This window comes from Geotrypetes seraphini, chromosome 11 (genome assembly GCF_902459505.1).
Source record: "Geotrypetes seraphini chromosome 11, aGeoSer1.1, whole genome shotgun sequence".
In the NCBI taxonomy this organism is placed as follows: domain Eukaryota; kingdom Metazoa; phylum Chordata; class Amphibia; order Gymnophiona; family Dermophiidae; genus Geotrypetes; species Geotrypetes seraphini.
This window is the reverse complement of record NC_047094.1, coordinates 58,245,070-58,268,564: the sequence shown is the minus strand read 5'-3', so window position 1 is coordinate 58,268,564 and position 23,495 is coordinate 58,245,070. Positions and strand designations below refer to the sequence as shown.

At 44.1% G+C, this 23,495-nt stretch overlaps 1 protein-coding gene across 8 annotated transcripts in view; it reads left to right on the top strand.

Moving 5' to 3' along the window:
• The window catches only part of CREBBP (CREB binding protein), a 676,455-nt gene that overhangs the window by 534,874 nt on the left and 118,086 nt on the right, over window positions 1-23,495 (top strand). For all 8 annotated transcript variants that reach the window (XM_033962544.1, XM_033962542.1, XM_033962548.1 and 5 more), the window contains one exon: window positions 14,109-14,255. In XM_033962544.1, the coding sequence (XP_033818435.1) occupies window positions 14,109-14,255 (147 nt within the window). The remainder of the gene's footprint in view (window positions 1-14,108; window positions 14,256-23,495) is intronic.

Here is a 23,495-nt window from a genome sequence, read left to right as displayed (position 1 = left end):
ATTGCGTCGCAATAGTGAGTTTGAGACTCGGGCCTGGGAGCTCAGGCAGGGTGCGTCTTCCATCGCTTACTGCATCATGTGATCCCTCATGGATTATCAAATTTTAAATAAAACTTGGAAATATCTGAACAAAGCTGTTGCCAAGGCTGCATCATCAACATTCACCAGACATATGTGGTACTTGTCAGAAATTTTGGCTAGTCTGGCCTTCTTTGATGACAAGACTAAGGAATGAAGTAAAGTCCAAGATGGTAGCAAACCGTCAGCTTCCACAATCCACAAGTTCGGTGTCCTGATTTCAAATGTTGACCAGGGACCTTTTTAGAATCACTTACTCCGGTACCAGTTTTGTATTCCAATGCAAGATCAGTCTGCAGTAAGCAACAAATAATCCAGGATCTAATATCAGATCTGGATCTTGGTTTAGTTTGTATCACTGAGTCTTGGATCTCTCAGGACGATACTTCAATCAAAATGAGATCTGCCCGCATGGTTTTAATAGCCTTTTTAGTTTTAGAAATAGTAAAAGAGGGGGGGGGGATTAATTTTTAAATCGTTTTTTGATGTACAATTACTTCACAGAGTCAGTGACCCAGCTTTGGAATATATGTTGGTATCCATTGGGGATGAGTTAATGCATCACCCTTTAGGTATTCTTCTGCTTTATTGACCTCCAATCCCTTGGAAAAAAATCTTTAAACTTAGTCACTGATGTTATAGTGTTGCCTTAACTAAATTTCATAGGTTATTGGTGATTGGAAATCTTGAAGATCTTACTAATAAGGATGTATTGGATTTCAACCACTTTCTCTCCTCTTTGGGTCTATCCCTACCTACTACTGTGACCACTTACGAAAAAGGTCATTCGCTGGACCTTATTAGTTTTGTCGATCTCACTAATCAGCAGATGACATTAGACAGTGTACGGTGGCAGCAGGTTCCCTGGTCTGACCTTTATCTTGGTGAATTCTGCTTGCCTATCTTTGTCTCATATTCAAGAACGACTGCAACAAAAAAAACAATTACCTTAAGAAAGAAAGTTGATCCACTTCAATTTTGGTCCTGATTAATCAATCAGCTGGCCCCTTTCCCCAGAACTTGTTTTGTTGATAGTAGCTGGAATGACGGGCTAAATCATTCAGAGAGCATTTCTAAATCTTTGGCTCCTTTAACAACTAAAACCATTCCCTATGCCTGGAAAGCACTGTGATATTTACCACTTCATAGAGAGTTAAAACAAAGCTTCAGAAAATGGGAACGCAAATGGAAAAAAATCAAATTCTTATCGCAGACAAACAAAAATGGAGGAATAACATTAGAAAATATAATCTAGAATTGAGGAAAGCAAGGAAGAACTACTATGGGAGTAAAATTGTTAATTCTAACAGTCAAAGTAACACACTATTTAGGCTTTGGCGCACATTGACTAATGTTGGAGATAAACCATTGCAGGTCTTACCACCAAATGCTGATATAGTAGCAAAATTCTTTTAAAAAAAATAAAAATTCTTTATTTATTCAATTTTAATTGAACATAAAGCATATACATGCATTAAGAAACAGAAATTAAAAAAAGCTATAACACCAGAAATTCAACAAAGGATTTTTCTTATGGAACCTAACAAAAAGGTAAATTTTCATAGCAGATTTCTCTATACAAGTGGGAGAGAGAACATAAGGAAAAAGAGGCATAAACTCACCAGGAAAAGTTATATAAAAAGAAATATAATGACATCTCGTTAGCTAATTAAATTACAATTTTCCAAAACTAATGTCCAGTTTCTTCCCTCGGACCTGAGACCTGGACTTGTATCTTAAGCTTATTTTCAAGAAGAGCCTTCAATTGTTTGGGCTCAAAGAAAAGATACCTATTCAACTCATGCAAAATTAAGCATTTACAAGGAAAATGTAGAAAGAAATGAGCACCCAGGGCTATCACCTGAGGACGTAAGGTCAAGAATTGCTTCCTTTTCTCCTGTGTATCTACACAGACATCAGGAAATACCCATACTTTTCCTCCCAAAAACAATTTATTAGAGTTACGAAAAAACATTCTCATCACCCAGTCCTTATCAGACTCGAAAACAAATGTAACTAAGAGTGTTGTTCTTGTACACACTTCTTCCAAAGATGTTTCTAACATTTGCATAACATTCAAACTGTCCATAGATAGATCTTCCTGGACAAGAGTCTGCCCCGGCAAAAAATAGACTCGAGAAAACGGGGGCACAGCTTCCTTTGGAACCCCCAGAACTTCCATTAGATATTTTTTAAGCAGTTCAGTGGGGGCTAGAGTCTTGGATTGAGGAAAGTTGACAAAATGCAGATTCAACCTAAGGGTATCATTTCTCCATTTTTTCCACTTTATTTCTCAATCCAACCATCCCTTGACCGTAAGTCAAGGTATTAGATTTTATCTCTTTAAGGTCTTGTTGAGTTTCCTCCACTCTTTTCTCAAGTTCAAAGTTCTTTGCCTCCTGTGTGACAAGACATGTTTTACAGTCTTGCAAAGAATTATCTACCAAAACCTTATTCCCCATGAAAATCTTCTCCAAGCGCACTACAGCATCCCAGATAGAATCTATAGTAACATGGGGAGGTTTTGACAGTGGTGTAAAAAGCTGTTCACCAATATCCTGCTGGTGGTCTAATTTCTCAGTCCTGTAGCTGTCTCTATGCTGTTGCTCTTCTACTCCTCCAACAGCACCTTCGAGCTCCAAGAGGAGCTCAGGATCAGCTTCCATATTGGCTCCCAGCTCACTGGTTCTCCTCTTATGCTCCGGTTGTTACCCTCCTCCGTTGAGAAAACCGCTGTGCTGATTGCACCCCGCAGGCTCATCAATTGCTCCGGTCACGTCACAATGCCTGGGTCAGAGGGCAGAAGTCTATCCTCTGGGCTCAGAGTGACATTGAGAACGGGTAAGGCCACCCCTGCGCCAGCACCCGCTCCGGGGAGATACGCTGATCGGACCACAAACTTCTCAATGGTGGAGAGGACTCAGAGGGGTAAGTCCTTATTTTCCCCTTTCTCTTACCCATTTTCCAAGCTTTTCATAACAATTAAACTCGAAGGAACTACTTCCAAATCGGAGCCCTTCTCAGCATGACTGCTAACAAGATGCCATCTTGACTCTCTTCCCCAGTAAAATTCTTTAATGATAAAATCACTCTTATAAGGAATTATTTTCCTGTAGTAAACTTTAATCATCTTATCCTGGACCCAGATATTCATACATCGGGATCCCCTTCTGATAGATTCTGGTGTGTTTTCAAGCTGGTAACCAAATCCCAAGTTGCACACTTATGCAATAAATTAAGGAAATGTAAATGTTCTCTGGATACTTTTCCATCATACTTATTTAAAAATATTCCTGCTCAGGTCATTAAATGGGTAACTGCTTTAGTAAATCATGTGTTGGAAAATGGATTTTTTTCTACTGATATGGGACAAATCGTCCTTACACCTTTCTTGAAAAAAAGTTGATTTGGATCTCACTATTTCTTCAAATTATAGGCCAATTGCCAACATACCCTTATTAACAAAATTGAATTAATTGTTGCTAGCCAACTTTCATCTTACTTAGAGAAATTTTCCATCTTATGTTCATTTCAACACCGTTTTCGCTCCAATTTCAGTACCAAAACTCTTTTGATCTCTCTACTTTCAAGGGTTCAGTAGTTGCAACTGCGCAATAAGTATGCTATACTTCAGTTTGATCTCTCTGCAGCTTTTGATGTAGTACACCACATTGGGCTAGATTCACAAAGCAAACCGATCATGTACCGATTGGTTTGCGAGCCCTTAGCAAGCAGATTTCCCTCCGCCCGATTCACTAAAGTGTTTAGCGATCCCCTTCCGATCCGTGCATGCAAATGAGGGAAATGGCATGCAAATTTGGGAGGGCAGCGATTCACTAAACACTTTAACACCGATTGGGCTTGCCGATAAGAAAAGAAGCGACTGTTGAAGACCAGTCACTTCTATCCTGGCCGACTCTCCTGCCCTTTAAAACCACAGGCTCGCAATGCTTTTTAGCAGAGCAAGCCCGTGGTTTTAAATCCGCCACCGCCGCTACCATCAGGCCCGACGCTGCCCACCAGGTCCCCGAAAATATGGCAGGAGAGATGCCAACTCCCTCCTGCCATCGCGAAACCGCAATCGGCTGGGCCCAGTCCCCCCTCCCTGTACCTTCAGGCTCTTTAAAATTATGGCAGGAGGGTTCCCACACCCTCCTGCCATATCTACAACTACTAACCCCCTCCCAACAAGTACCCCTAATCCCCCTTCTTCCCCGAACCCCCCCCTCAAATTTGCCCCGCAGCCGCGTTGAAAAAAATTATGGCAGGAGGGTTCCCACTACTTCCTGCCATCAGTCTCACCCAAAAACTAAGGTAATGGCAGGAGGGATGCCAACCCCCGGATGCCCCCTCCCCACCCCTCTCCCTGTACCTTTAACGGAGCAGGAGGGGTGCTCAATCCCTCCTACTCCAATGCCTCCCGCAACGAGTCTGAGGCCTTAGGTCATGCCCCGGTGCATTGTGTGATACACAGGGTGGGGCCTAAGGCCCTGATTGGCTGAGGCACCTCGGGCTCCTCCCTTGGGAGGGTCCTGGGGGCGCCTCAGCCAATCAGGGCCTTAGGCCCCACCCCGTGCATCACATGATGCACCGGGGCATGGCCTCAGACTCATCGCGTGAGGCATTGGAGTAGGAGGGATTGAGCACCCCTCCTGCTCCGTTATAGGTATGAGGAGAGGGGTGGGGAGGGGGCATCCGGGGGGGATGCCATCCCTCCTGCCGTTACCTTAGTTTTTGGGTGGGACCGATGACAGGAGGGAGTGGGAACCCTCCTGCCATAATTTTTTTCAACGTGGCTGCAGGGCAAATTTGGGGGGGGGTCCGGGGAGGGAGGGGGTTAGTAGTTCTAGATATGGCAGGAGGGAGTGGGAACCCTCCTACCATAATTTTTCTAAACACGGTTGCGAGGCAAATTTTAGGGGGGGTTCGGGTCACTTGTTGGGAGGGGGGTTTAATTTTTTTTTTTAATCGGGAAGCTATTTTGCATGTTTAAAACATGCAAAATATCTGCCCGTTAAAAAAAAAAAAAAAATTTAAAAAGCCAGCAGAAGCTCTAACAGTAGTGACATAAGGCTGTTTCTCCTGTCACTAATGTCAGGACTTTAGCAATCCGTGCAGTCGGTTGGGGGAGTGCCTCCGATCGCCCCCATTTGCATGCAGATGGTTGGTGAATCGGTCGGCCTGTCTCCAATCGCACACGGATCGGAGGGTTAGTGAATCTAGGCCTTTATCCTGATCTACCTACTTTCAGATATAGGTCTCGATCAGGTAGTTTTGGATTGGTTTAATAAATTTTTAGTACTACTTTCTTATACAGTAAATATGGATGATGTAATGTCAACATCATGGAGATCCACTTGTGAGATCCCACAGGGATCCCCTTTATCGCCAATCCTTTTTAATATCTACATGAGTACTTTGAAGAACTTTCAGCCGTCATCTCTGGAGATTCTTTATACATATGCTGATGACATTTTCATTTTGCTTGAAGTAGACCCAAATCTTTCAAACCTCGTCTCCAGTGTAAATCATTGTATTTCCAAGCTTCAGAATTGGGAACTATCGGTACAAATGAAATTGAATGAAGCAAAAACTAAACTTCTGTGGATAGGGCCAAATCTCGATTACCTCCCTCCTATGATAACTCTAACCAGAGGTGGGAAATTTCATGGTGACACCAGAAAATATTTCTTCACCGAAAGGGTGGTTGATCGCTGGAATAATCTTCCACAACAGGTAATTGAGGCCAGCAGCGTGCCAGATATTAAGAAAAGATGGGATTGGCATGTTGGATCTCTTCATGGAGGTAGTTAGGGGTTGGGCCATTAGTGTGAGCAGACTAGATGGGCCGTGGCCCTTTTCTGCCGTCATGTTCTATGTTTCTATGTTTAACCTCAGGAATTAAATTACAAATTGAATCTTCTTCTAAAGTTTTGGGAATTCTCTTAGATTCTTCACTTAACGTTTAAAGATCAAATAAATTCTCTGGTCAAGAAATGTTGTTTTAGTTTGCATATGCTGAAGACGGTTAAGGCATTCTTTCATCATCAACACTTTACAGTTTTGGTTGGTACAGTCTGTTATACTAGCGTGGTTGGATTACTGCAACGCTATTTACCTAGGATTGACTAAGGGCAACTTGCAAAGATTGCAATTGATATAAAACACTGTGACCAAGCTAATTTTTGGGAAATGGAAATTTGAGCACGTATCCCCTTTGCGGGAAAGACTGCACTGGCTTCCTGTCTGTTTCAGGATTCAATTTAAATGGTGCATGGTCTTCATCATAAGGCAAGGTGTAAGGGGGACAGACTTAAAGATATGAATATGTATACTTTAGAGGAAAGGCAGGAAAGAAGAAATATGATAGAGATGTTTAAATGCCTATGTGACATAAATGCGCATGAGCCGAGTCTCTTTCATCAAGGGCATAGAGCTTGTAAAGATGAATCTCCTATTCTACCTATCATAACAACTCTGTTTCTTGCCATGCCAAGCTTCTGAATAGAGGGATCCACTAGAGGTATAGACTTTGATCTCCTCATCCATTTGAAAACCTTTTTATTAATCCTGTCTCTGTCGACAACGGACTCCACTCTGGGTGTAGAGCCTATAAAGTGGATTAATTTGTCTTCCACAATTCTCCTCTGCTACAACAGATCACACTCTCCATTATATTACACATCTGGATACTTCTTTTCTACAAACTTCACAGATATTTTCATTAGAGTCTTCTATTGTGCCTATAGCGCACCTCATTCAGTCATTGGATTTCAATGAACCTCTTCAGAAAGATTCTTACATCGCTTCTTCACAATCTGTCAAAGATGTTAAGTTTCACAGCTGGGCGATATCTCTCCACATTGCCATCACCTACGATTTACACTCTTTTAAAATAGGACTACCTCTGTACCATCAATGTTACTATCCCTGTCAAATAAACCAACAGGATGGTCTCCATTCTTTCTTGAGGTTTCCATACTTCCCTCAAAAACCCAAAACCAAAACAGAAGACATAACTCCGTGAGGGTAACCAGGAATTATATAACCCCGTGAGGATAACCAGGAATTGTAACTTATTTGCATACCCGAAGTTTTTAGGCTGTAAATTTAGGTCTTTTTTAGATAGGATACTTGCATTTCAAGCAAGTAAACAACAGTCCTGGTTGGGTAACTATATTAACGGAGCCATGGTGTCCTACGGTGCCTTCCAAAAAGAAATTAAGACAGTACTATTTAATAAATTATCTCTTAATTCGAAATTTTATTCTCAACATAATAATTTTACTGTATTAACTTACATTTTTTACTATCCTTTTAGTTAATATGCTGTATTCTTACCATTACTATTTTGTAGTTCGCTGATTTTCTAGTTTTTCTCTTTTGTGTAAACCGCCTAGAATTCTTTTGATTGAGGCAATATAGAAAAATAAAGTTATGTTAGGTTATAAGAAGAAAACTCCAATTCCTTGGTTATTCTAATCAGCTTGGAGGACTGGGGGGGAGGAGGCCACTAACACATCCTGTGAAGGGTGCTATTACATCTTTCAAGCCTCACTTGTATTCATATCTGGTCTAGCTGAAAAATTTCTAGACCTTGCATGATCCTCTGATTATTCCTTTGTAGTTATTGGCACCTGTTGCGTAGCATGCTATCTAGCACGCCACTATTTCTATCTTCTACATAGCATGCTATCTTCTCAATTTCTCTATTCCGCTTCTATGTTTCTATCAGGAATGGATGCTCTGTTATTTCCAATTGAGACCTTTTCTCTATTAAAAATTGCACCTTGTTTTTCTCTGTTTGTCACATATCCTCTACTTCATGGCTCCCTAATATTAAACATAGCCAGCACTTTTTCAAAATTTTTTTTTACTACTTTCTAAAAAAACAAACAAACCAAAATACCTCATCCCAGGAGGATGGTGTACCTCACTGGAGGAGCTTCTATCCCTATGCCTAATGGTTGTGCAGTAAGATCCCAGTACTGCTCCTTGTGACTCTATGCAGGTCACTTTAAACAAATGACTGGATCCCCTCAGTGGCACCTTTTCCTTTATTCCCTTTGGGTCATTTGAGTTTTTCTCCATTGCATTTATTCCTGCAATACATTCTATTCTTCCTTGCTGACCCCTTCATTATTTTCACCTATGGCGCTCCATTGTCTGGAACCCTCAGCTTGCCCAGTACTTGACACAGTTTCTTTTGACACTCTAAGGTACTGGAATTTTTTTCCATGTCGTGGCTCTTTAGTTCGCTGGCCTTTTCTCCGACCTATGTATGTCCTCCTTCATGCTTACAACCTACTATGGTCTAGTGCAGTGTTCTTCAACCTTTTTACATCTATGGACCAGCGGAAAATAAAATAATTATTTTGTGGACCGGCAACTACTAAACTGAAATAAAAACCCCTGTCCCCGCAAACTTGGTCCCCGCAAACCATTTGATCCCATCCACACAAGCCTCAAACAATTATGATTTTAAATTGAACGTATTTTATTAAAGCATAAAAAGAAACAATATTCTGTACAAATGCCATTTTATAAATACAACTAATAGAGAGCAAGGATCAACAAAACCCCTGTCTCCCCTCCCCTTCACATATATCCCCTCTACTATCAAGAAAACTGAATAAGTCAAATTATTACAGAATGCTACACAAAAATATCATGCTAACAAAATACCGCAGTCACACATGGCAGGAACAGTGTTATGGTAGTGCAACTAAGACAACTGTCCCCTGGTCAGAGAGAGCCTTAAGCCAGCTGAAAGCTAAAGAAGCACTACCTGGACTTTGCAGTCCCCAGTTATGTCTAACACCAGCTCTAGCAGGATACATATTTCAAATCTGATATATTCTAATCACAAAATAGAAATAAAATTATTTTTTTCTACCTTTTGTTGTCTCTGGTTTCTTCTTTTATCTTCTTTTCACTCTTTTCCTTTCAGCATTATGCCCTCTCTGTCTCTTCAATCCAGCATCTGCCTCTTCCATCCACTGTCTGCACTCTCCCCCTTCCATATGGTATCTGCCTTCTTTCTATGCCCCTCTCCCCTTTCCATTCAGTCTGCACCCCCCTCTCTCCTTTTTACATGATTCATTCTGCTCTCTTCATTTTTATCTCTCCTACACCAGATCTAGCATCTTTGTCTCTCTCTCCTTATTTCTCTGCTAACCCCCTTCTGAGCATCAATCTCTTTTTACTTTCTCATTCCTGTCTTCCCCTCATCTGATCTCTCCATTCTACCCTGTCCCCTTCCCCTCCTCTAATCTCCCTGCCAGCTGTCTCCTTCTTTTTTCCTCCTCCCATGTCCAGCAGTAACTCTCTCCCCTTCCCTTTCCCTCCTCCCCTCCTAGCAGCATCTCTCCTTCTCCCTTCTTCCAGGTCCAGTAGCAGCTCTCCTTTTATCCAGCAGCTTCCCACCCTCCAACAGTGGCTTCCTCCCCTTCCCTCCGCTCCCCTTAGTACTTGCCTGCATCAGTGCAAGTAGCGTCAGTGTAGGATTCACTTAAGCAGCCTTGTGGCTTTTGCTGAGTCGCAGCCAGCCTCTGATGATGCAACTTCCTCTTTCCTCAGAGGCGGCGTGATCCATCAAAGGACCCAAGGCTGCCTAAGCAAATTGCTGCGCTGAAACTATTGGCGCTGTTGCAGGCAAGTATTTAGAGCTGGGAAGCAAAATGTCGGAGCTCCTCTGATCTCGCCAGCCCTGTGCAGACCAGCAAAAAATTTCTGCAGACCGGCAGTTGAAGAACACTGGTCTATTGCTTGGATTTTAATTTCTGTGGTGCTGTTTTCTATTCTTCAAAACACACTTTCTTTCCACGTTCCATTTTTTTCAGCTGCTCTAGTGGATTTCATGTTCCATCACCACTCTTTCTGTCTTCTATATTTGGGTATACCCACATTCTCACTTCACCATAACCATTAGATGACAAAGTGGTTTAAGCATTCAACTTCTCATCGAATGGAAATGTGCTCACATGGATTCAAGCTCCACTCCTAGTAGCATTTTAAATTTCCCTTAGGATTGTCAGGTTTTCAAACTTTTCTAATTCTTCATAGCCACCTCCATTCTTTGGTGGCCTTGACCTCCTCTCTCACTTCTACACAACCATTTGTGAAGCAACTCTAATGCACGTGCACATAATGACAGTATAGTACACTACTGGGGACTCCAACCTCGGCACCTTGGATTGTGAGTTTGGACCCTGAGCTTTCCCTGTGACCATGCACAAGTCACGAAGGGTTTCTTGTGCCTCGTTCTATTTCTAAAACTTAATTAAGATGTAAAGTTCTGGGTAGTGACCAAGATGGCGGCGCTAACCTGGCAGCAGTGAGAATGCTCTCCGCGTTTCATTTTATATTATCTACACGGAATGCCGCACATCAAATAGAAAGGTAATGTGAGGGCGCCTACCTCCTCGACTGCCTTCGTCCAGCGCACTTTGGAGCAATGTCTGCCAGGAGTTTGCTTCTCTACGGGCGAGTTAAGCCCCGCTGCATCCCTGAGGGGAGAAGACTCAGTTACGCTGGGGCAGGAGATCTCTCTCGCGTCTCCACCAGTCTGCCTCCTTGTCCGGCTGATGCAGCTGCCCAGGAAGTGGAAGGAAGGGAAGCCAAAGCTGCACCCGACCTGTCCATAGAGGAAGGATCCTCAGCAGATGAGCTTCTGCCAGTACGGAACAGCTTAGGGAGTTCTTCCCCTGCGACTGAGGACACTCTATCAACTATCCTTAAGATGCTCCAGAAGTTAGACATGGCCACAACGAAAATGGCAGAGGAGTTAAAGGCTCTTAAGCAGTGGAATTCCCCAAGCCATCTCAATAATGACCTATGAACTTCTCTTTTAGAAAATTATGCAAACCTTTTTTCAATCCTGTTATGCTGACTAATTTGTTTTAATTTAATTTGTTAGGCAGGCTCAGAAGTTTTGCCAGCCCAATCAATGAAATTAAAAGAAAACAAAAACAAAATGCATTTAAGATATTCTGAAATGATACTGTGCTGGATCGATAAACTCTAAATGAGTCCCAAATTAAACCAAAACGGCCCTATACACATAAGGGTACCTCACTATTTAAAGTGACTCACTAGTGCTCAGAACCTTGAATAAGGATGAAGAACCACAAACCTGGGGCAAGCCCCTAAATGTGGCCTCCTTAGTCTTTCATAGCACTGCTGCAAGTCTTTGAAAGGTGATAATATAAAGTAATCAAATGCTGTAAAATCCAATAATATTTTGAATGTTACTTATCTTCAGTAATTAAAAAAAAAACCAACAACCCACACTTACCAGTGAGTAAAGATGTAGAACTTAAACAGGTTCTGATGTGTTTCGCCCTAAACGAGATGCTTCAGAGAACTCCCATAGCAGACTCTCCCTGGTTCAAGTGGTGAAAATACTAGAACAAAAACAAAAAAATAATGAGTAAACATAACATACTAAAAACCAAACATGAAAGATCTCCTGACGCTACTGGTGGATACCTCCCAGTCTTCTAATGCACTTCCTCTTCCGGTATGATGACTTAACTCCCTCAGCTGACCACCATATATCTAAGACTACGTCTGTCAATTATCGGCAAAGGAACGCCCACCATTCCACCTCAAGGTTTAACCCGTAAGGAACCACTGTCTGCCAGTGGAATATCCAAGTCTGTTCCTTCTTCCATAAGTAAGCTTGCAAGTTCCCTCCACGGGGCAACTGTGGGGCTTCCAAAATCGCAAAACGTAGATCTTCAAGCTAATGTGATTTTTCTTGCCAGTGGTGAGTCAACGGACCTGTCATGTCCCCCCCCCCCCAGCGAATCTTGCTCAGATGTTCTTTGATTCTAGATTTAATAGGTCGAGTAGTATGGCCAATGTAGAATAGCGGGCAGGGGCAGGCTATTAAATACACCCCCACCCCCACTGTATTGCAAACCGTTCGCTTGGTCAAATGATGAACCTTGTTTAAAGAAGTATGGGTAATGATCGCTGCTTCCATCACATAGGCACATACACTGCAATGCTTACATCGATAATTACTGAAAGGCTCTTGTTGACTGACCATGCTTCTTTGCTCAGTGGAAGGGCCTCCCACCATCATTAATGGACAGGATTAATCTTTATAGGATGGTAGTTTTCTCATGCTAGCTATATGTCCTTCAGTCCCTTCCTTCTACCTCCTTGAAGCGAGATCTAGGTGTATTGAGAAGTCTTTGATGGAAGGGGTAAGAAATCAAAGCTCAGATGGGACTTTTTGCAGGACAATGATCTAAAGGGGATTGGTGGTACTGGATATTAAATTATACAATCAGGCTTGCCTTATGTGCCACCTCAGTGATTGGATTTTATATGAGCATCAGTTTACAGATGTAGAGCTGGAAAGAGATTATTTTTACCTATGGCATTTGAATTTTGTTACATGCATATCTCTCTAAATTGCCCTTTTGGCTTCTTTGGTATTTGTGGCAGCATTTGCTATCTCAATGAAATCAGGACCCTCATAATAGCGTTCTCTTGCCAATAATGGGCAATGCAGAATTTACCTCGGGCTTGGCTAATGTAATCTTTAAACACTGGGTCAAACTGGGAGTTAAAGTTCTGGAACAGGTGTTGAAAAGAGATGGATCTTTATTATCTTTTGTGGATATGCAAACTCGTGGCATATGGGTCCAGGAGATTATTATGCTTACCTCCAATTGTTCCATTACCTGTTTCCTTACCATTGCAGAGTTTGTCACTTGGATTTGGTAATAAAGTTAAGAGATTTTTGGAGGGTGACCCCCTTGGAGAAGTTATTGGTTTCTACATTTCACAAAGCACTGGCTAGTACCTCTTAGGAGCTATACAAAGATGATGTGTGGCTGGGGTAGAGATCTTGGTAAACCTTTGGATGCTATACCCAAAGTACAGTAATACATAGTGCTGAATTGCCAGAATGCCATTCCAGGAGAATTCATGGGGCCTCTCTTTCCTGGAAATAAGCCTTTTATGCCAGCTGTTCTAACACTGATTTATCTCAAATGTCTAAGTTCTTAACATGGGAGCCTTTTAGTGGCCCTTGCTTTGGCAAGAAGAGTTAGTGAATTGCAAGCGCTCTAGTTGTCTATGCCCCATATTTTCAATTTTTTTCCCAGTAAGTACTTCTTCGTATTCATCCAAAGTTTCTTCCAAAAGTTGTTACAAATTTTCACATTAATCAGTCCTTAACATTGCCATCATTTTTTCCTCCTCTGCATGATTCTTCAGCGGAGCAAAGTCTAATTCGCTGATTGTCCAGTCTTCTTCCTTGTAAACCGCCAAGAAGACATTTGATTATGGTGATATAGAAGAATTATGTTATGTTGTAAAGGCGGATAACACAGTCATAGGTTATGGTACTGCAAATGAATCCGATCCTTCTGGTGGGCACTGAAGAACTTTTTACAGTCGCTATTGAGACATGAATTTTGCTTGTGGAAGGACTCATTTTTATCAAGCCAAACTCATACAGGGTATTCACGAGAAGCTACTATTGACCAAATCTTAAATACTTGGGAAAAAATGTATTTTAAATAATTGGTTGTTTCCATCCCCTCCATTATTTTTAGTATTGGAGGAATAAGCTTCACTCATTGATCTTTGTTTGCTATTGGTTTTGATTGACTGTAACTGCAAAACTTTAAATAAACAGATTTTACAAAAAAAAAAAAAAAGCAACAACAACTCTACATTCCAAAGTAAGTGTAAATGCTGGCATTTACACATACGATTGCCACTCAAGGCTTCTAAAGTGACAACATTGATGTATAATGGTGCATCATAATGCATATTTATTAGTTTAATGTTGCAGGATTGTAGTTATAGTGGATATAATTTATAAGTACAGTATTTCACACTGTAATGTTAACATATGGTACTAAGAATATTAGTATTAGGATATTAGGTGGGTGTGACCAGTTTTAAATAGCTATAATTTGAATAGATGTTAGTGATAAGGAGCTCTTTCTTGTGAATTGATAGCCCTAATTATGCTGTTTAATTACATTTGTTGTTTGCTGCAGATTTGTAGATACTGGTGAAATGTCGGAGTCCTTCCCTTATCGAACCAAAGCACTTTTTGCCTTTGAGGAGATTGATGGTGTGGATGTGTGTTTTTTTGGAATGCATGTACAAGAATATGGCTCAGACTGTGCGCTTCCAAACACCAGGTAATACTTAATGCTCAGTACAGAATTTGAGCTTTGAGTTGCATTCTAAATAATGTTCAAGTTATGTCTTTTGTACATACAAAGTATCCTTTGAATGCCAAACTGGGATACTGACACTTAGACCCTCTTTTACTAAGGTGCGCTAACCGATTATCGCGCACTAAACGCTAACACGTGCATGTTAGTCTATAGACGCGTTAGCACATCTTAGTAAAAGAGGGGGTTAGTAATGATGATGGTTGTATCCCAAAGATAATATATTAAAATTATTTTAAACCAGGATTTTAATATATTAAATGTGATACTGAATTAACTGTTCTTTCCATGAGTACATAACATTAAAAAGTAAGGTAGCCATGCTAAACATAGTAACATAGTAGATAACGGCAGATAAAGACCCGAATAGTCCATCCAGTCTGCCCAACCTGATTCAATTTAAATTTAAAAAAAAAATTTTTTTTTTCTTCTTAGCTATTTCTGGGCAAGAATCCAAAGCTCTACCCGGTACTGTGCTTGAGCTCCAACTACTGAAGTCTCTATCAAAGCTCACTCCAGCCCATCCACACCCTCCCAGCCATTGAAGCCCTCCCCAGCCCATCTTCAACAAATGCCATATACAGACACATACAGTGCAAGTCTGCCCAGTACTGCCCTTAGTTCTTCAATATTTATTATTATTTTCTGATTCTAGATCCTCTGTGTTCATCCTACGCTCCTTTGAACTCCGTCACCATTTTCCTCTCCACCATCTCTCTTGGGAGCGCATTCCGAGCATCTATCACCCTCTCCGTAAAGTAGAATTTCCTAACATTGCTCTTGAATCTACCACCTCTCAACCTCAAATTATGTCCTCTGGTTTTACCATTTTCCTTTCTCTGGAAAAGATTTTGTTCTACGTTAATACCTTTCAATTATTTGAACGTCTGAATCATATCTCCTGTGTCCCTCCTTTCTTCTAGGGTATACATATTCAGGGCTTCCAGTCTCGCCTCATACGTCTTCTGGCGCAAACCTCCTATCATTTTCGTCACCCTCCTCTGGACTGCTTCAAGTCTTCTTACGTCCTTCGCCAGATAAGGTCTCCAAAACTGAACATAATACTCTAGGTGGGGCTTCACCAACAACCTGTACAGGGGCATCAACACCTTCTTCCTTCTACTGGTTATGCCTTTCTTTATACAGCCCAGCATCCTTCCGGCAGCAGCCAACGCCTTGTCACATTGTTTTTCACCTTTAGATCTTCAGACACTATCACCCCAAGGTCCCTCTCTCCATCTATGCATATCAGCCTCTCACCTCCCAGCATATACGGTTCCTTCCGATTATTAATCCCCAAATGCATTACTCTGCATTTCTTTGCATTGAATTTTAGTTGCCAGATATTAGATCAGAAGTGGGCAACTACGGTCCTTGAGGGCCGGAATCCAGTCGGGTTTCAGGATTTCCCCAACGAATATGCATTGAAGCAGTGCATGCAAATAGATCTCATGCATATTCATTGGGGAAATCCTGAAAATCCAACTGGATTCTGGCCCTCGAGGACCGGAGTTGCCACCCCTGTATTAGACCGTTCCTCTAACTTTTGCAGATCCTTTTTCATATTTTCCATTCCCTCCTTGGTGTCTACTCTGTTGCATATCTTGGTATCATTCGCAAAAAGGCAAACTTTTCCTTCTAACCCTTCAACAATGTCACTCATAAACATATTGAACAGGATCGGCCCCCAGCACTGAACTCTGAGGGACTCCACTACTCAACTTTCCTTCCTCCGAGCAACTTCCATTAACCACCAACCTCTAACGTCTGTCCAACAGCCAGTTTCTAATCCAGTTCACCACTTTGGGCTCTAACCTCAGCCCTTCAAGTTTTTTCAAGAGCTTCCTATGAGGAACCGTATCAAAGGCTTTGATGAAATCTAAGTAAATTACATCTAGCATATGTCCTCGATCCAGTTCTCTGGTCACCCAATCAAAAAATTCAATCAGGTTCGTTTGGCATGATTTACCTATTGTAAAGCCATGTTGCCTCGGATCCTGTAACCCAGGGGTGCCCACACTTTTTGGGCTTACGAGCTACTTTTAAAATGACCAAGTCAAAATGATCTACCAACAATAAAATTTTTAAAAAACACAAAGCACACTGTACGCATAGAAAATGTTAATTATCATTCCTATTCCAGGGTTTTTCAAAGAGGTCAAAGCAGATGACTCTATGCACTGTCACCTCAGTAACAACCATACAAAAATAGACAAATACCCACCCCCCTCCCTTTTTACTAAACCACAATAGCAGTTTTTAGCGCAGGGAGCTGCGCTGAATGCCCAGCGCTGCTCTCGACACTCATAGGCTCCCTGCGCTAAAAACCACTATTGTGGTTTAGTAAAAAGGGACCATATTGTAAAATATAGACAGCAGATATAAATTCAGACACATTTTGATCACTAAATTTAAAATAAAATCATTTTTCCTACCTTGTCTGGTGAGTTCATGAGTCTCTGGTTGCACTTTCTTCTTCTGACTGTGCATACAATCTTTCTTCCCTTCTTTTAGCCTGTATGCTTCCTCTCCTCCACACCTCATTCCCTCCCCCAACTTTTCCTTCCTCTCTCCCTGCCCTTTCTTTCTCTCTGCCTCCCTTTCTTTTTTTCTGTTTCTCTTCTTTCCTTCTGTCTCCCTGCCTGCCCTTTTTCTTTCTTTCTCCCTGCCCTCCCCCAAGCCACTGCCATCGGGGACCAGGACCCAAACTGCCATCGGGGACCAGGACCCAAACCGCCACCAATAACAGGCCCGAAGGCCGAAGCTGCCCCAAGCTCTCCCTGCTTCGGCTGACTAACATCGCGATCGAGCTGCCGGGTCCTGCCTTCACGGAAACAGAAAGTAGGCAGGATCTGGCAGCAGGAAGAGGAAATGCTTCACTGAGGGGGTCACGTGATGCAGCCTGTCTGAGCGGATGCACTGTCGGAGAGCTCCCGCCCCACGGACGAAATATCGGCGAAAAATCGGCTTCTCTGCATCCCTAACGGAGCCGCGAGGTCCTGGCATCGGATACTGTTACCTGCTCCTCCATAGCCCGAAGGAGAGAACACGACGGAGCGGGGCATGCCAGTAAAATCGGCAAAGGGAACCCGGGACAAGCCCTCTCTCACCCCCTCCAAAATGGCGGCGGAACCGGCCACTTTCACAATTCCGGCTGGTGAATGGATCACAGACATCACGCGTTCAGTTTCGGCGGCGCTGGCGGACAGGCTAAATAAAATACAGTCGGCTGTGGATGAGATGAATGAGAAGTTTGATTCTCACAGCCGACGGCTAGCGGAAGTGGAGCAGCGAATGTCCGACCAGGAGGACACGTGCTCGGGCCTAACCACCCAGGTGGAGGAACTGCAAAAAACCAACAGGGAGCTACTGGCAGCCCTGGACGAACAGGAGAACAGGAGCCGCCGAAATAACCTGCGGCTGATCGGGCTCCCGGAGTCAGTAAGCGAGCAGGACCTTTACGATGCCTTTAGTAAGTGGCTGCCGGAGTAATTAGGCTTGGCTGGGGCGCTGAGAGTTTCACGTGTGAGCGGGCACATCGCATTGGAGCTCGGCCGGCGGAGGGGGGGAGAGCGAGGACTGCAATAGCCCGATATGTTAACTGGCGAGAAAAGGAAATGCTACTCCGGGCCTATCGCAGGGCTGGGGCCCTGGACTACAAGGGATCTCGGGTCCTCGTGTTCAATGATTATTCTGTGCGGGTGGCGGCCCAACGCAAGACCATGGCGCCCTCCATAACAGAGGAATCAAGTTCGCGCTGGTGTACCCGGCGAATCTCCGGGACTGGCATGATGGTAAAACCCTGACTTTCCACTCTGGAGATGAAGCCAAGGCGTTTCTGGCTAAATTACCTGCTTGCTGAACTTCCTCTGTCCGATATAGCTACAGAGGGTATGCATGTCATCTAACTTTTCCTTCTCTGCTGCACTGAGGGCTAAGAGTGCGGAGATGGCGGCTACTTCAGTGTTTTCTTCCAACATGTCCTATGGAGGTGAGACTCTGGCTACTGTGGAGTGTACAACTCCCCAGGTCGAGAGCTAGCCACTGAGCTGGATGCGGGGGGTACTACCCTGGCGGACCGCACACCTTGGTGATCTTTGTGCTGACAAGGGGCCCGATTCCATTCCTGGCCCCTCTCCATTAGCTGGGCCCTCTGGGATCTGCCTGGCAGGGGATGTAACGGCCAACTTGACATCTGATCCGGTATACTGTGGCATTTACACGACACCTGGCATGGACTTGATTAGAGACACCTTACTGAATTCAGCGTTATGTTTATGTTTATTTTTGCAGGGACAATAGGACCTTATGGGATGCAGAGGGGGAGAGACATGAGGGGGGGGGAGGTCTCCGGACAGGCTGGGGGGTACATATGGGTATGTATGCTGATGGGAAGGGTGCAGCATGGGGGGCTGGGGAGAGGGGTGGGGGGTTGCTGGGGGGCTGCGGGGAAGAGTGTGTGTGGGGGGGTGTGAATGCGGTGTGGTTGTGTGTGTGGGGGGGTTACGTGGGGGCTCAGGCTGATGGGACATGGGGCATTTGGCAACTGAGGGCGGCGAGGCTTAGCTGGGAGGCCTCGTCTGCACCTATCTGTTATTTCTGCCAAGGTTCAGTTCTTGAATGGCTGGAGAACAATGGATGATTCCTTGGGCTCCTGGGAAGCTGCTGTTCCCCGGGGTTGTGCACTATGTAACCTGTCCCTCTCTCTGCTATGGCTGACCTAAAGATTGCCACTTTCAATGTTGATGGCATCAGGTCCCCGGTTAAAAGATTCCGCATACTCACCCACTTGCGTAACCTGAAAGCGGATGTGGCCTTTTTACAGGAGACCCACCTAACTCAGATTGAACATTCCAAATTGAGGAGGAATTGGGTCGGGGAAGTCTTCTCCTCTACTTCTGGGGGCCGACAGAGGGGGGTGGCTATTTTATTTCATAAGCGGCTACCTTTTGTCTTGCATAAACAATTGACGGATCGGGAGGGGAGATATGTTATTGTCATGGGGGAGGTCTGGGGTCTAAAGCTGTTGCTCTGTAATTTATATGCACCGAACTCTTACTGTCATAAATTTTTCTCCACAGTTCTTTCTATGGTATCGGCCCACCCGGATTACCAGGTGATCCTGGGGGGAGACATGAACATCACTGCAGACCCAGGGGTGGATTGCAAGCCTCCAAGGGGTAGTTTAAGGGACTATGATAACAAGGGGGTGGGATTTCTGGCACAGCATTTAGGCCTGGTGGACGTCTGGCGGGCATTACACCCGTATGACTCGGATTTTACCTTTTATTCACATGTCCACAAAGTGTACGCACGCCTAGATTATATATTACTGGACCAAAGGTTGTTCCCCAGAGTCACTAGATCGGACATAGTGGAAACTACGGTTTCCGACTACGCTACCGTGGATCTCACCCTGACCCTCGCAGCTGGTAGCAGGGCCTCTTCTTGGAAAATGGCATTGTATTTGTATCATGATCAGGAATTTTGAACATACCTGTGGGCGCGATGGGTAGATTATCAGGCCACGAACAATACTCCTGAAATTGGACCGGTATCTTACTGGTACGCATCTAAGGCAGTCCTGAGGGGACACGTGATTGCATACACGGCTGCCAAGCGCAGGGCTAGGGGGGCGGAACTTTTATCGCTTACGCAACAACTGCATCAATTCCGCAGGGCCCATATTTCCTCTTTGTCGGATTCTGACAGAACGGAATATAAGAGAATCCGAGACCGCATTGAGATCTTACTTCATCAGCGAGCAGAACAAACACTTGCGTTTCAGCGGTACAACATGCACAGGTGGGGGGGAAAAACGGGGAAACTCCTGGCGAACCTTGTGCGACCATATAAAAAACGCCAACTCATCACAGCGATTCGCGACGCCAGGGGAACCCGGCATGAGGGGGAACGCCAAATTGCTGAACAGTTTGTCAAGTATTACGAGTCCCTGTATGGTAAACAGCCGCTAGATGAGACCGCTCTTGCGGAATTTTTCCGGGGCCTATCTCTACCACACCTGGAGGAGGAGCAGTCTGCATCGCTGAGTCTCCCTATATCTGAGACTGAACTCCGAGTCTCCATCCGGTCCCTCAAATTGGCGAAAGCTCCGGGTCCAGATGGGTTCGGACCTGAATATTATCGGATTCTTGAGGACCTGGTAGCACAACCCCTGAGTGCCATGTATAACACAGTAGAAAAAACACAAAAAGGCAACCTAGTCACATCAAGGTTTGTGTGGGGGATGCTCAAGACGCCAAAATTGGCTCGCAACTAACAAACCAAAATGGGGTGAATATAATATAGGGTGCTCTCAGTGTGAACCCTCAGTGATAGGAGCACAGCTCCTACACTTCACTTCTGGGTCAAGGCGGTAAGCCTCCACCCACACACCATCATTGAGCACCCTGAGTGTGCTGAAATTATATTCACCCCATTTTGGTTTGTTAGTTGCGAGCCAATTTTGGCGTCTTGAGCGTCCCCCACACAAACCTTGATGTGACTAGGTTGCCTTTTTGTGTTTTTTCTACAGTAGGAATTTTGGCAGATTTGGAGTGTATTGTTGTTGATGTATAACACAGTGGCAGAGACGGGAGGCCCCTTTCCGGACAATATGGCCCACATAGTTCTGCTCCCAAAGCCCGGTAAGGATCCGGACTTGGTGGGGTCATTTCGTCCCATCTCCCTTCTAGATCAAGATATTAAACTTCTGGCCGTGACATTGGCGAGGCGCTTGAACCGTTTCCTCCTTGATCTTGTTCATCCGGATCAGGTTGGGTTCGTACCAGGCCGATACGCTTCTATGAACTTGCTGAAAGTCTTGGGCGCGATTTACGACAGGGTGGGTCGGGGAGGCCAGGAGGCGGTGGCAGGACTAGATATGGAAAAAGCGTTCGACAGCATTTCATGGGACTACCTCTTTTGGGTTTTACGCAGGGGAGGTTTTCGGGGCAGGGTTTCTGGCATGGGTGACGGCTTTATATCATGACCCCAGGGCGCGCTTAATGATTAACGGGGGCTTAACTGGGGACTTTGGCCTGCAGAGAGGTATGAGACAGGGTTGCCCTCTATCCCCTCTTCTTTTCCTGTTGGCTATAGAGCCCCTAGCAGCCAAGATCCGACAGGATGAGGACATCAGGGGTATAGTGGTCAGAGGGCAAGAATGCAAAATCAGCTTATTTGCCGATGACATCTTACTCTATGTGGACCAGGTTTCACTAACCTTTCTCCGCCTTAGCCCGTAGCGAACGCTTGCATCAGGGCTCTCAACATGTGCTTGCCGGCTTCCCTTCTCCCCCCCCCTCCCGGACATAACTTCCGGTTTCGGAGGGAAGAGAAGAGAAGCCGGCATGCACACGTTAGAGCCCGGAGCATAAGTTTGCTACGGCCTGAAATCTCCAAGCCGGGGTTTTTTTTTTTTAATGTTCAGCATTGGCGGCAGCAGAAGATGACAGCTGGGCGGACCGCCCAGCTAAAAGGCCCTAGGGAGAACACCGAGGAAGGCTGATCGGCCCGGTAGATCAGGACGGCAACACGAGTCTATCACGGAGCCCAGGATGGGCTCCGCGATCGACTCACGCTGCCTTCCTGAGCTACCGGTCGATCGCGATCGACGTATTGGGCACCCCTGCTGTAACCCATTAGATTCTAGGAAGTTCACTATTCTTTCTTTCAGCAACATTTCCATTATTTTTCCAACAACCGAAGTGAGGCTTACCGGCCTGTAGTTTCCTGCTTCATCTCTGTAACTACTTTTGTGAATAGGGCCACATACGCTCTCCTCCAGTCACTAGGAACCACTCCTGTCTCCAGAGATTTGTTGAATTAATCTTTAATTGGACATGCCAGAACCTCTCTGAGCTCCCTCAGTATCCTGGGATGGATCCCGTCCGGTCCCATCACTTTGTCCACCTTCACTTTTTCAAGTTGTTCATAACACTTTCCTCCATGAACAGCACAGAATCTACTCCATTTTCTCGCTTTACTTTGCCAAACAGTCTCGGTCCTTCTCTAGGATTCTCTTCCTTGAACACAGAACAGAAGTATTTGTTTAGCACATTTGCTTTTTCCTCATCACTCTCCACATATCTGTTCCCAGCATCTTTTAATTTAGCAATTCCATTTTTCATCTTCCTACTTTAACTAATATAATCTGAAAAAAATTTTGTCTCCCTTTTTTACATTTTTAGCCATTTGTTCTTCCGCCTGTGCTTTCGCCAGATGTATCTCTCTTGACTTCTTTCAGTTTCACCCGGTAGTCCTTTCTGAACTCCTCTTCTTGGAGTTTTTTTATATTTCACGAACGCCAGCTCTTTTGCTTTTATTTTCTCCGCCACTAGTTTGGAGAACCATATCGGTTTCCTTTTTCTTATTTTTATTTATTTTCTTCACATAAAGGTCCATAGCCATTTTTATCGCTCCTTTCAGCTTAGACCACTGTTTTCCCACTTCTCTTATGTCTTCCCATCCTAGCAGCTCTTTCTTCAGTTACTCTTCCATTCCATTAAAGTCCGTACGTTTGAAATCTAGGACTTTTAATTATAGTACAGCCGCTCTTCACTTTAGCCGTTTTATCAAACCAAACCATTTGATGATCACTATTTCCCAGGTGCACACCCACTCAAACATTAGAGATACTCTCTCCATTTGTAAGGACCAGATCCAATATCATTTTTTTCCCTCGTGGGTTCCTTTATCATTTGTCTGAGCAGAGCCTCTTGAAAGGCATCCACAAACTCCCTACTTCTTTCTGTTTCTGCAGACGGAACATTCCAGTCTGCATCCGGCAGGTTGAAATCTCCCAACAGCAGCACCTCCTCTTTCCTTCCAAACTTTTGGATATCCACAACCAGATCCTTATCAATTGCTGTAATTGAGTGAGAGGTCTGTAGACTACACCCACGTAGATAGAAGTTCCATCTTCTCTTTTCAGAGCGATCCATATCACTTCTTCCTCTCCCCAGGTCTCTTGCATTTCGGTCCCTTGGATATTGATCTTTACATAGAGAGCTACTCCTCCACCTTTTTGACCATCTCTGTCCTTCCTGAAAATATTATAGCCCGGCATGTTTGCATCCCATCCATGGGATTCACTGAACCATGTCTCTATGATAGCGACAATATACAGATCTGCCTCTTAACATGCTGATTTAGACTATTGGTTTATCAAATCTTGCATTCTGCTTCTGACAGTTGCCAGTC